This window comes from Musca vetustissima, unplaced genomic scaffold (assembly GCF_032173495.1).
Source record: "Musca vetustissima isolate MV318-11 ecotype Yass unplaced genomic scaffold, APGP_CSIRO_Mvet_v1 utg865, whole genome shotgun sequence".
NCBI lineage: Eukaryota > Metazoa > Arthropoda > Insecta > Diptera > Muscidae > Musca > Musca vetustissima.
The window spans coordinates 165,110-176,655 of record NW_026877629.1 but is presented as its reverse complement, the minus strand read 5'-3'; the positions used below and the strand labels follow the sequence as shown (position 1 = coordinate 176,655).

General features: G+C 37.6%; 2 protein-coding genes across 2 annotated transcripts; both read left to right on the top strand.

Moving 5' to 3' along the window:
• The first annotated feature begins 325 nt into the window (after positions 1-325).
• On the top strand, positions 326-1,307 carry LOC133322287 (ubiquitin thioesterase otubain-like). The gene is made up of 3 exons (XM_061531299.1): positions 326-427; positions 531-830; positions 887-1,307. Exons 1-3 carry the CDS (start codon positions 353-355, stop codon positions 1,295-1,297), a joined length of 786 nt encoding a protein of 261 aa, XP_061387283.1. The 5' UTR covers positions 326-352; the 3' UTR covers positions 1,298-1,307.
• Positions 1,308-4,290: 2,983 nt separating this feature from the next.
• On the top strand, positions 4,291-5,156 carry LOC133322290 (REPTOR-binding partner). Its single transcript, XM_061531301.1, has 4 exons — positions 4,291-4,345; positions 4,710-4,791; positions 4,850-4,971; positions 5,052-5,156. Exons 1-4 carry the CDS (start codon positions 4,295-4,297, stop codon positions 5,148-5,150), a joined length of 354 nt encoding a protein of 117 aa, XP_061387285.1. The 5' UTR covers positions 4,291-4,294; the 3' UTR covers positions 5,151-5,156.
• Positions 5,157-11,546: the final 6,390 nt, after the last annotated feature.

Sequence of the window (11,546 nt, the reverse complement as noted above, 5' to 3'; positions counted from 1 at the left end):
ATATTTAAAATCGAGTGGATATAATAGTCTAAACGTGATCTTAGAATTTATAAAATTATTGGCTAAAACATTCACTAATGGAGTATACATTGGCGATTTTATTAAATAAAAAAATGTCCGTTAATGGAACATTCTTACAGGTACTGGAACGGAAATTTGTTGAATTAATCCACTATTTATTTCAAAAAAAGTACAGGAACGCAGCTTTTGTGTGTGTACACCAGATATATTTATATGTCCCTAATATACACAATAACACCGCCGATGACAAACGTCTAATATGGCTCTGTACTCTGTTGGACTCATATTGATATTTTGTTCAGCGAATTTATTAAAATAAAGTTAAAGAAAAATGGAAAATGAACAGAACGATAATGTCAACAGGGATGAATTGATAATGCAACAACAAAGGGACATCGAAAGAGAGGTATTTTGGACTGTTTTATCGTTTTCATGTGCGGATATCTTCTAAAGAAGCCGCAACATCTCATGTCAATTTACATGTCTCACCAATATGTGTCTCTCCATAGATAAGTGACACAATTCCATTGGTTAGTGAAAAATTGCCGGTGAACTGTTTAAACGCCGAATATATAGGGGATGCTGTATTCACATCTAAAATTGAGGATTTGTCTGCTAAATATTCTCATCTGAGACGTACTCGGCCAGATGGAAACTGTTTTTTCAGAGCATTTGCGTATGCTTATTTGGAACACCTAATATCTAACAAGGAAGACTATGATCAGTTTCGACAGTTGGGTGAAAATTCCAAAGATAAACTAGTGCAGTTAGGATTTCCAAGTTTTACGCTGGAGGACTTTCACGAAACTGTAATAAAACCCATTATTGCCTTGAATTTTTGTAACATTTTCCATCATAATTTCAGTTTATGGAAGTTGTTAAACGCGTGGATCCATCTACGTCGAATCCGGATACTTTAAGTGAACAACTGCACAAGATATTCAATGATCAAGGATATTCCGACTATGTTGTAGTATACCTACGCTTACTAACATCAGGAAAACTTCAAGAAGAGGCCGATTTTTATCAAAATTTTATTGAAGGCAATTTCACCATTGAGGAATTCCGTCATCAGGAAGTTGAGCCTATGTACAAAGAATCGGACCATATTCATATCATAGCCCTATGTTCAGCTCTTGGTGTAGGTGTGCGAGTGGAATATATGGATCGAGGTGAAGGTGGTAATGTAAAAGCTCATGACTTTCCAGAAGGACAGACGCCAAAAGTATTTCTAATTTATAGACCTGGTCACTACGATATTTTATATCCTAAATAATGTATGATTTATTTCCGGTAAAATATTTGAAAATCAAAGAAGAATTAACTACTTACAATAGTTTACGATAAATTTGTAATATATATTTGTTTCTATGACTGAACACAATGTGAACAGGCATTTGAAATTGGCTTAGTGGATTACAAATACATTCTTCTTTCTTCTTGTTGATAAACGAAGCAGTGCTGTCACCCAAATGAGGTAAACATGTTTAGCAGTCCTTTCGGTCTTTTGTAACATCCATGTCAGATGAAATACGGCAATAGATTAGAACACCTTCGACGATCCACTGGGACCTTCACTAAGACAATATGTAAAATCAATATCTAAAATCGCAAGATGACTCATGAGGGGGGCCCAATTAGGAATAAAGGATTTTTCATCGAATAGATAATCAGCTTATTCGGACATAAATTATCCGTGAATTTGTTCGCCCATTGTTAAAGATTGTATTTAACGGGTAAATACCCATTTGTGGGTATTTACTATATTGAATCGGTAATACAACATCTTATACGGCGTTTACATTTAACCGGATTACGTTAACCCAGAGGGTTTAAATTATCAATTCCATTGTATTTATGTCAAATAAATCTTCATCGAGTATGTTAACCCGGTAAAAATGTATAATGAAAACGCCGCATTACACCCTATTTTCGGGTTTTTTGTCATCAAATCGATTTAGATTGGATAGTTTTACGATGCTTTAAAGCCGTGGGTAAATACTCGAGTATTTATACAAAAATTGGGCATAAACTCAATAACTGCCGAACCACTTGACATAGGCGGCCAAAATTTTGCTTACATGTTTTTAATGTCAAAGCCATGGTACAATTATCAAAGGTAACAGCAAATCCCAGCTGATTTGATTCCAACGTAATACTAGTGTCAATATGAATTTGACAAATTATGTTTTTAAAAATCACCCAACAGGAAAATTGGGAACGCATACAATTTGAAATTGTTCTTTATTAAATGTGCTAGGAAAGTTTGCAATTCCTAGCATTTTCATCATGGTACAATTATAAAAGGTAACAGCAAATCCCAGCTGATTTGATTCCAACGTTATACTAGTGTCAATATGAATTTGACAAATTATGTTTTTAAAAATCACCCAACTTGGGAACGCATACAATTTAAAATTGTTCTTTATTAAATGTGCTCCTGTATTCAATTTACTCAATCTGCCTGCTGGGAAAGTTTGAAAATCTTTCTTTAAGGAATAACTCGCTATTCCCGGCATTTTCATATGTGTTACACATATATATGGCAATGGCTCAATTATAGGAAAGATGTGGAATAGATAGAAATATAAATTTGATAGATTTTCATTCATGTTTTTCAATTTTTATTTTGAGGATTTGAAAATATTTCATTTTCAAAATAAAAATAATTTGATGATAATTTGTTTGTTTATTTACATTTTTCTGTCAAATGAGCTGACACTAGTAGAACTTACAACAACAAATTTCCATGTGGTTGTTGTATCGTTTTTTGTACAACAACACTTGCTGTTACCTTCTATTATTATACCATGCATTTTCATATGAGTTACACATATAAGAGGCAATGGCTCAATTATAGGAAAGATGTGGAAGCGATAGAAATATAAATTTGATAGATTTTCATTCATGTTTTTCAAAATTATTTTGAGGATTCGAAAAATATTACATTTTCAAAATAAATATAATTTGTTGATAATTTGTTTGTTTGTTTACATTTTTCTGTCAAATGACGTTGACACTAGTATAACTTACAACAACAAATTTCCATGTGGTTGTTAAATCGTTTCTTGTACAACAACACTTGCTGTTACCTTCTATTATTATACCATGTGTCAAAGCAAATATTGAAATGAAAAATGGGGTTCCTGGGTCCAAGTTTTGATATAGCCCCCATATAACCGTTTCTCCCGATTTAATGTATTTTTTGTCTATTAGACGCATTTTACGACCAAATTGGTTATAATTTGGCCAAAATATTCATGGGAAATGTGGTTTTCGTCACAAATGGTTTAAATATCAACATTATTTTCTGTATGGGAAATGGGTTCTTCAAAACACACGTTAAGTGGTTCGGCTGTAAAGAGTTTGTTTGATATATATAAATACCCAAAATCAGGACCATTATATAGAACAGAAAACGTGGACTAGCGTAGATAATTGGTACTCATAGGGAACTCTCTGTGCCAAAACGTGGACCCAGAGACCCCATTTCCCATTCCAGTACTTGTATTGATATAAAATCCATCTGAGTCAAATTTTGGCCGCCTATATTAAGTGGTTTGGCAGTTATTGAGTTTATACCCAATTTTTCGGTAAATACTCAAAATAGGGGTACCTCTGTATAGGGGTTACCAGTAAACGTGGACCTACATACATTTTTGCATGGACATTTGGGTAAATACTCGGGTATTTACCCAAGTACCCACGTCTTTAAAGTATCGTAAAACTATTTATTCTAAATCGATTTGATAAAAGAAACCCGGAAATAGTAAGATGTTGTATTACCGATTCAATATAGTAAATACCTAAATAAACACCCACAATTGGGTATTTACCCATTGCCCATCTCTATACATTAGAACTTTTTTACCGGGTTAACCTATGTTGTGAGGATTTATTTGATATATATTCAATGGAATTGGCAATTTGAACCCACTCGTGGTTTGTTTCCGTATCTACTAGATTTTACTATTTTCTTCGATATCATAAAGGAAAATTCGTTATCGTAGTATAAATTCGTAGATTCTTGCAGTACGGGAAAGACCATCGGTTAACCAAATCCAGTACAATGTAAATGTACTATTAGACTTTTTAATGCAAACATTCGATTAATCGATTAGTTGAAAATCGACTGACATATCCCTAGTAGGTTGTTGTCTTTTCAGTTGTATTGTATTGTTTTTGTGTTTCTGTTGTGATAAGAGTCATCGTTTTCTTATATATAAACATATTGTTAAAGTATACGTTTTATATTTTATCACACTAATTTAAAATGGATTGCGAAGATATGCAAATGATTATTACAGAAGAGCCAAATTTGTCGGTATGAATATTTTTTTCGATTTAGATGTTTTACGTTAACGTTCGATTTACGAATGTCGTGAATAAAATGGCCTTGGGGTTGTATACATTAAGAACCTTCACTAATGTAATAGAAGCTAAGAAAAGAAATTGTAATGAATAGTACAAGTTCTTAATTTTATAATTTAAGTGCAAAGCAAGAAATAAAAGAAAGTTTTCCTAAAAGTTTCCCATGACACAAATCAAAGTTTGTGCATTCCATTTTAGTAATTCAAACAAGCTATCGACAACTACGCAGTAAAATTTCTTAAAGGTGGAGGGGGTTACATTCAGATTTAAGGGTAGTTTATAAAAGACTAATGTAAATGTTTCATTTCTATTTTCAGGAACGCAAAGAAGGCGGAAAACGAGGACGTAAGCCAGGACGTAAGGCTTCGAATGAGAAAGTCGACATCAAAGCTAAACTTGGTATTTAATTTCTATTGACTTGATTTCCTGAACACTTATTACATTTGTTTTCATTTAGAACGTAGTCGACAAAGCGCCCGAGAATGCCGTGCACGTAAGAAGTTACGATATCAGTACTTGGAAGAGTTGGTGGCTGATCGAGAGAAAGCTGTATTAGCATTGAGAGCGGAATTGGATCGTGTAAGTCAGTACAAAACAATTTTAGGTATATCACTTTAGACGACGGCACCTGGTAACCTTTTTACATTTTCTATTTTCAGTACAAACAATGGAGCTATGAATTAGGCGAAGGTCGTATTCCTAACGGGTTTCAACAGCTGTTAGAGGATTCTGGAATTCTTAAACAGGAAATATCGTAGTTATTATTAGTAAATAAGATCATCATTTAATTTGCCAATTAAAATCTGTACAAAATATTTTACCTAAGATTGTATTCTTTATACGCATTAAATATCTCACACCTGAAATTGAGCAAAGATTCGATAGTTTATTATTTGTATTAATAGTAGAATAAAATGATAAAAACGAACAAAGTACGTTATTACAGCTTCTGGAAAAGATCGTATAACAACAAAATATAAAAAATTTCCCCACATTTAAACAGAACCTAGAGTTTAGGAATTTGTCCCTATAAACAGGGCACATAACCGTTATGTGGAATTCTATTCGCAAAGTCAATTATAAAGATCATTGAAAGCCGCATTAAATGAGCTAGTACTTTTAATGTTTGAGGTATTGAAAAAATGGTGTATTGTCGGATTTTTGTGAGAAATGTCAGGATGTGATGATGTCATAACAACACGAGAAACTCATCGAAAAAAATTGTATTGACAGCAAAGTAGAAAATAAATCAACTTTTATTTATTTAAATTTACCTGCAAGGGCGAGTTTATACTCTATCGAGTCGAGCTTAATGATCGAATGAAAAGGAAAACCAGAAAAGGAACCTATGCACCCAACATGTACAATCCCACGGCGGCCGGTTCTATGCACCGGATTGACTCGAAGGAATTCTTCGACCAAGGGCTGCCACCTCAACTACTACATGTTTGTGCCGTATTTTTTCATCATGGGAGAGGCGTTATATCCCGGGATGCCTGCTCCGAACTCTTCTGGTCCGCGCCGGGATAGAAAGAAACCCCGGACCTAGGTTCTGTTCCGTTTGTCGGAACCGCATCCACCACAGATCAACGTCGGTGAGATGCAATAGATGTATGGGATGGGTGCATTTCCGCGGCTGTTCGGGTCTTAGTCGACTCCAGGACTACTGTGACAGGAGTTACTTTGCTGCATGCTGCGTCAGCGTATCTCCCAGCGTGTCCTCATCATCTTCGCCGTCAACGTCTTCAACGACATCGTCGTCAACGTCTTCGTCGTCGTCGGATTATGAGACACCCCCACAGTCTCCTCTACAGCAAACGCAGAGTCTAACACCACATGTTGCTGTAGTACGCCCCGGAAATGCATCGTTTTTGCAGTTTAACTGCGATGGACTGCGAAATAAAATCAGCGAAATCGTAGACTTTATGAATCGGAATAACATCATGGTCGCCGCGATCCAGGAAACCAAGCTGTCTGATACATGTAGCTTGCACCGTTGCGATGGTTACAACGTGAAGCGGAGGTGGGGGACTTGCTTTCTTGTTACACCACTCTGTACAATACAGACCTATCTCGCTTGAGCTAGATTCTAGTGACCCATATATGGAGTGTATGGGGGTAGCAGTCAAGTGTGGCACTGCCGAGATAGAGGTGCTTAACGTGTACATCCCGCCGTTAAATAGCTGTACCCCGCGTTATTTACCCGACATTAGTTTACTTTTGGAGGGTAATAACCGTCTGGTACTAGGGGATTTCAATGCCCATCATGAACTCTGGCATCCCGTCCTAGGTAATGACCAGAGGGGTACAGCGCTGGCAGAGCAAATTGACAGCTCCACGTTTTGCACGGTGAATGAGGATGCCCCCACGAGAATTAGAGGAGATTGCCACAGCTCGCCGGACATCACCATTGTGGCACCAGGTCTGATTAATGACGTAATCTGGCAACCCGTCATTTCTCTTGGTTCAGACCACCTCCCCATCATCGTCTCCGTAAATAGACCACCCGATTTCATAACCTCTGAACGCCGAACTTTCCTGAACCATGGTAAAGCTGATTGGCAAGGTTTCAGAGATTTAACCAATCGCCGCTTCAGAGAGCTGCCCATTCCCTCAGATCCTCGGGTAGCTGAGAGGAAATTCCGAGACATCATCACTGCTGCGGCCGCCCGCCATATACCTGCTGGTCGTATACCCGAAGTGAGACCAAACTTCCCAGCAGAAGCGACGGTGCTTGCGAATGAGCGTGATGAGCTTCGCCGTACAACACCTGAAGACCCAAGAGTGAAGGAACTCACCCTTGAAGTCAACAGGTTAGTATGCGAACACAAGCGCAAAAAGTGGCTAGACCACCTGAAGCTCTGCAATATTGGAGCCGCAACAAGTAAATTGTGGGCAACGGTTAAGTCACTCTCGAATCCTGGAAGGAAGGATGATAGAACGGCTGTCACGTTTAACGACGTAACGTTCACTGATCCGAAGAGGTGCGCGAGTTTTTTTAACCGGCAGTTTATTGAGCACCCCGAGAGTGACATGGCGAAAAGGAGTGTGCTTCGTCGCATTAGAGCCCTCCGAGCCGAGGAGGTACCACCACAATTTTCGAAGGATGATGTTGCAGATGCCATTCGAAACGCTAAATCATCCAAAGCGTTGGGCCCGGATGGAATCTCAATGATAATGCTGAAGCAACTGGATGAACCTGGAGTGGAGTACTTAACTGCTGTTCTCAACCTGTCGGTAGCCACCCACATTGTTCCTGAAGCCTGGAAAATAGGCAGGGTGGTCCCGCTACTGAAGCCAGGCAAGGATGCCAGCAGAGGTGAATCGTACAGGCCGATTTCCCTTCTGTCTCCAGTAGCAAAGACGCTTGAGTCACTACTCCTCCCTCTGATGAGAAGTAGGTTTCCAGTCCCTCAGCACCAACATGGATTTCGGAGAATGCATAGTACGACCACAGCATTACACGCCATAACCACACATGTAAGTAGAGGACTCAACGAGAACAGGCCGTGCGACAGAACAGTCTTGGTGTCTCTTGACTTATCGAAAGTCTTTGATACAGTCAATCACGCCAAGCTGTTCGAGGACATAGAGAAGACCAACCTCCGGCCTAGTTTGAAACGTTGGATAATCAATTACATGTGTGGTCGCCAGTCATATGTGGAATTCAGAAACAAGAAGTCTAAACCCCTTAGAGTGAAACAGGGAGTTCCCCAAGGTGGGGTCATATCTCCGGAACTGTTTAACCTCTACATTTCTGAAATTCCACAACCACCTGACGGCATAGAGATCGTAATGTACGCGGATGATTGTACGATCATGGCGTCGGGCCCTATTATCGATGACATCTGTGAAAGGTTAAATGTCTACTTAGCTGATTTAGTACAGTTCTTCCATCTGAGGAATATGAAGATATCCGCGGCCAAATCCACTGCCACTCTGTTCACCACATGGACGGCTGAAATGAAGCTCCCTCTGAACATCATGGCCGATGGTGCAATAATTCCGACCACTAACTAACCCAAAAATTTTGGGAGTAACGTTCGATAGCTTATTTAAGTCGCCCGCGCAAGCCACCGCTATTTGCGATAAGATGAGAAGTAGGAACAAGGTCCTCAAGTCGCTTGCCGGCAGCTCTTGGCGTGCTGACCTCTTACAAAGCAATAGGTCGGTCGGTGGTAAGCTATGCGGCGCCAGTGTGGTATGCGAATGTAAGCGATACGCAGTGGAAGAACATACAAACCTGCCAGAATGCCGCCCTGAGAACTGCGACAGGGTGCCTCCTTATGACGCCAGTGGACCATTTACATGAGGAGGCAATGGTCTTACCCGTACATCGGCACAACAGGATGTTGTCGATGCAGTACCTGCTTGGGTGTTATCGCAGGAATCATCCATGCCATAATCTTATGGATAGAATTCCCCCACCCAGGCACGTAAGGAGAGACCTACATGATCTAGAGAGAGAGGTCCAACGGTATAAAAGAGAACCCCTAGATCGTGAGGCTTATCGAGCAGGAATTACCAACATTCATACGGAAGCAGTGACCCTGGCAATGGACCAATACCACCTATAGCAGCAGAAGAACGTGAGCTGGCTAGACAAACGAGAGTGGTTTTAGCCCAACTAAGATCAGGATGGTGCAGCCGCCTCAATTCGTATTGGGCCCGAATTGACAGCACGGTTCCAAACACATGCTGCATCTCTTTAACTGCCCTGCTAAACCCACTCATCTGTCCCCGGAATCTCTTTGGACGCAGCCGTTACAGGTTGCAACCTTCCTGAACCTGGAAACAGAGGAATCAGAACCGGATTAATTTAATACAACAAACATGTAGATAGTTGCTACAACAACATGTGCTTTGAAAAGGACTGTTTTTTGATTGAAGAAAATTCTTAAACCTTGACTGAGAAATAATAAAGTTTCATTATCTAATTTGTACGTTTCTTGACATTTTCGTTCGTTCTCCAATATACCTACATCTAGAATTATATCTTTAATGTCCTTCAAAATATGCAAAAGTTTCAAAATCTGTTTTTTTTTTTAACCGAAATGGAAATACTGACCTGGATTTACAGTTCGAATTGTTATTGGCGGTTTAGGCACACTTATAATGTATATAACATTCCTCAGAATGTAACACATTTTTGGAAGTGACTGATCTATTTAATTAGTTCTAAATAATTCTTTTAGAAGCCATTATTATAATAATGGCTATATTAGGGTCGGACCTAAATTCATGCGTATACGTACGATTTTATTCACCTCAAAAATTCAATAAATGTTACCCGAAAACGCATTCCAGTAATTGAAAAAATTGTGTTTCTATAAATCTAAACATTTTTTCGATCAATAAAAAAATGTATTCATTCATTTTCGCCGTTTTCAATTGACACAGATGTAGAAAAAGTCCTTACGTATTTGGGTATAGCAAAGACATAGAAACCGTAAAGACTCGTCAAAATGCATTTTGGCAAAATAGTTTATAAAAAATATCCAGGGGGAATCAGGTATAACAGAGGCATGTTAATAATAAAAACGCCAATACGCGATAATGTTTTTATAAAATGTAAATAAAATCAGAGATCTGCACTCAAAATATATTTTTTTATTTAATAATCTTAAGATATAGCATTAAAAACGTTTAATATTGTTCTTTCTTTTGTTATGATATCGTAACAACAGAGGAAAAGCCATCTGTTGGAAATTGCCCTATCATTATACTTTTGTGTCTTCGATTCGAATAGACAGAAAAATCATGAATTATGCTCCTAAATTTTCCAAAAATTCACACAGCAGAATCACTGAACAAAATAAAAAAAAAATTATACATATTCATGGCATAATTATAGGCTTCCATTTTTTTCATAAATTTGCCTTTGACAGTATTCAGCTTTCAAAATTTAAATGAAAATATCTTCCTTCGAAATGTACGCATATAATGTGTTGAGTGGCAAGAATAGCGAAACCATTTATATATTTATAAATATTTTGAAGTTCCCTGTTGTAACAACCATGTTTAAATCTTGAGTGCAATATTCAGCTTTAGAAAATCAGCCCAATCGCCAAAATGTGGGAGAAATTCTATTCCCACGGAAAGCATTTCTCTCGAGAGAAAAATCCTTCAATCGTGGAAAATATAGGAGTAAAATTTTTGGAATATGGCATCTCTTTTTAATCAACTTTGGGTATTTTTCATACTTTGTGTACCCTTACTTTGTTTGCGCAAATTTAATGGTCGTACCCATGGCACAATGAATAGGTAGTCCATTTAGCGCAGCTGAGATCTTGATTAACTGTCAAAGTGGGTAATTTCTACTTGAATTCGATGTGCAGTGTTGCCAACCATTTGAAATATTATATGGAAAATTTTGACAGATAATCGAGACAAAAACAAAGGTTTTTGTTGGTATACATCACCTTATTATTGCATCATGGTCGTACCTAAATTCATGCGTATTCGTACGATTTTATTCACCTCAAAAGTTAAATACATGTATTGCAATGAATGTTACCCAAATACGCATTGCGTATAAAAATATAAAGTTGAAAATTTTCAACATTGACAATGCGCATTTTCGATTTTTTGTTTTTCTATATTTGTAAACATTTTTTGGTTAATTGAGAAAATGTTTTCATCCATTTTCGCCGTTTTCAACTGGCACAGATGCAAATAAAGTCTTTGCGTATTTGGGTAATACGGACGTCTATCAAACCCTAAAAAGGTGAGAAGGTAAGTATTTTTGTACGGATCGCAATAAATTAGATACGACCCTAACAACATTACCTAAAATCCGACGGGGCGTACAAAAATATTCCACTTTCCCACTATGGCAAAATGTTGTGTATATGTCGAATCCATATCTTCAAATAATACAAACCGCAAAACAAAATTGCAGATTTATTAAATTAATCCACTTATTTTTAGTTTCCATTCGAAATTTCAAATTTCCAGAATGTTTTGTTTTTGTTTTCAACAAAAGAAAAAATGAAAAATACGTTCTGTCAAAGTTGAAATTGTTCAACTTGAAATTTTGTACGTTCAACGTATTTCGGTAACATTCATAAAAAACACGTGTTCTACTTTTGTGGTGAAAAACGAACGAGCTAGTTGAATTTTAGGTAAGCCTGTAAAGTGTTAGTGTTGTACGA

Excerpts from the sequence above, each read along its gene's own strand:
- LOC133322287 (XM_061531299.1), top strand. The coding sequence starts at position 353 with ATGGAAAATGAACAGAACGATAATGTCAACAGGGATGAATTGATAATG. Across the intron at positions 428-530 it reads AAAGGGACATCGAAAGAGAG|ATAAGTGACACAATTCCATT; the intron begins GTATTTTGGACT and ends GTCTCTCCATAG. Across the intron at positions 831-886 it reads TGGAGGACTTTCACGAAACT|TTTATGGAAGTTGTTAAACG; the intron begins GTAATAAAACCC and ends TCATAATTTCAG.
- LOC133322290 (XM_061531301.1), top strand. The coding sequence starts at position 4,295 with ATGGATTGCGAAGATATGCAAATGATTATTACAGAAGAGCCAAATTTG. Across the intron at positions 4,792-4,849 it reads CGACATCAAAGCTAAACTTG|AACGTAGTCGACAAAGCGCC; the intron begins GTATTTAATTTC and ends GTTTTCATTTAG. Across the intron at positions 4,972-5,051 it reads TGAGAGCGGAATTGGATCGT|TACAAACAATGGAGCTATGA; the intron begins GTAAGTCAGTAC and ends TTCTATTTTCAG.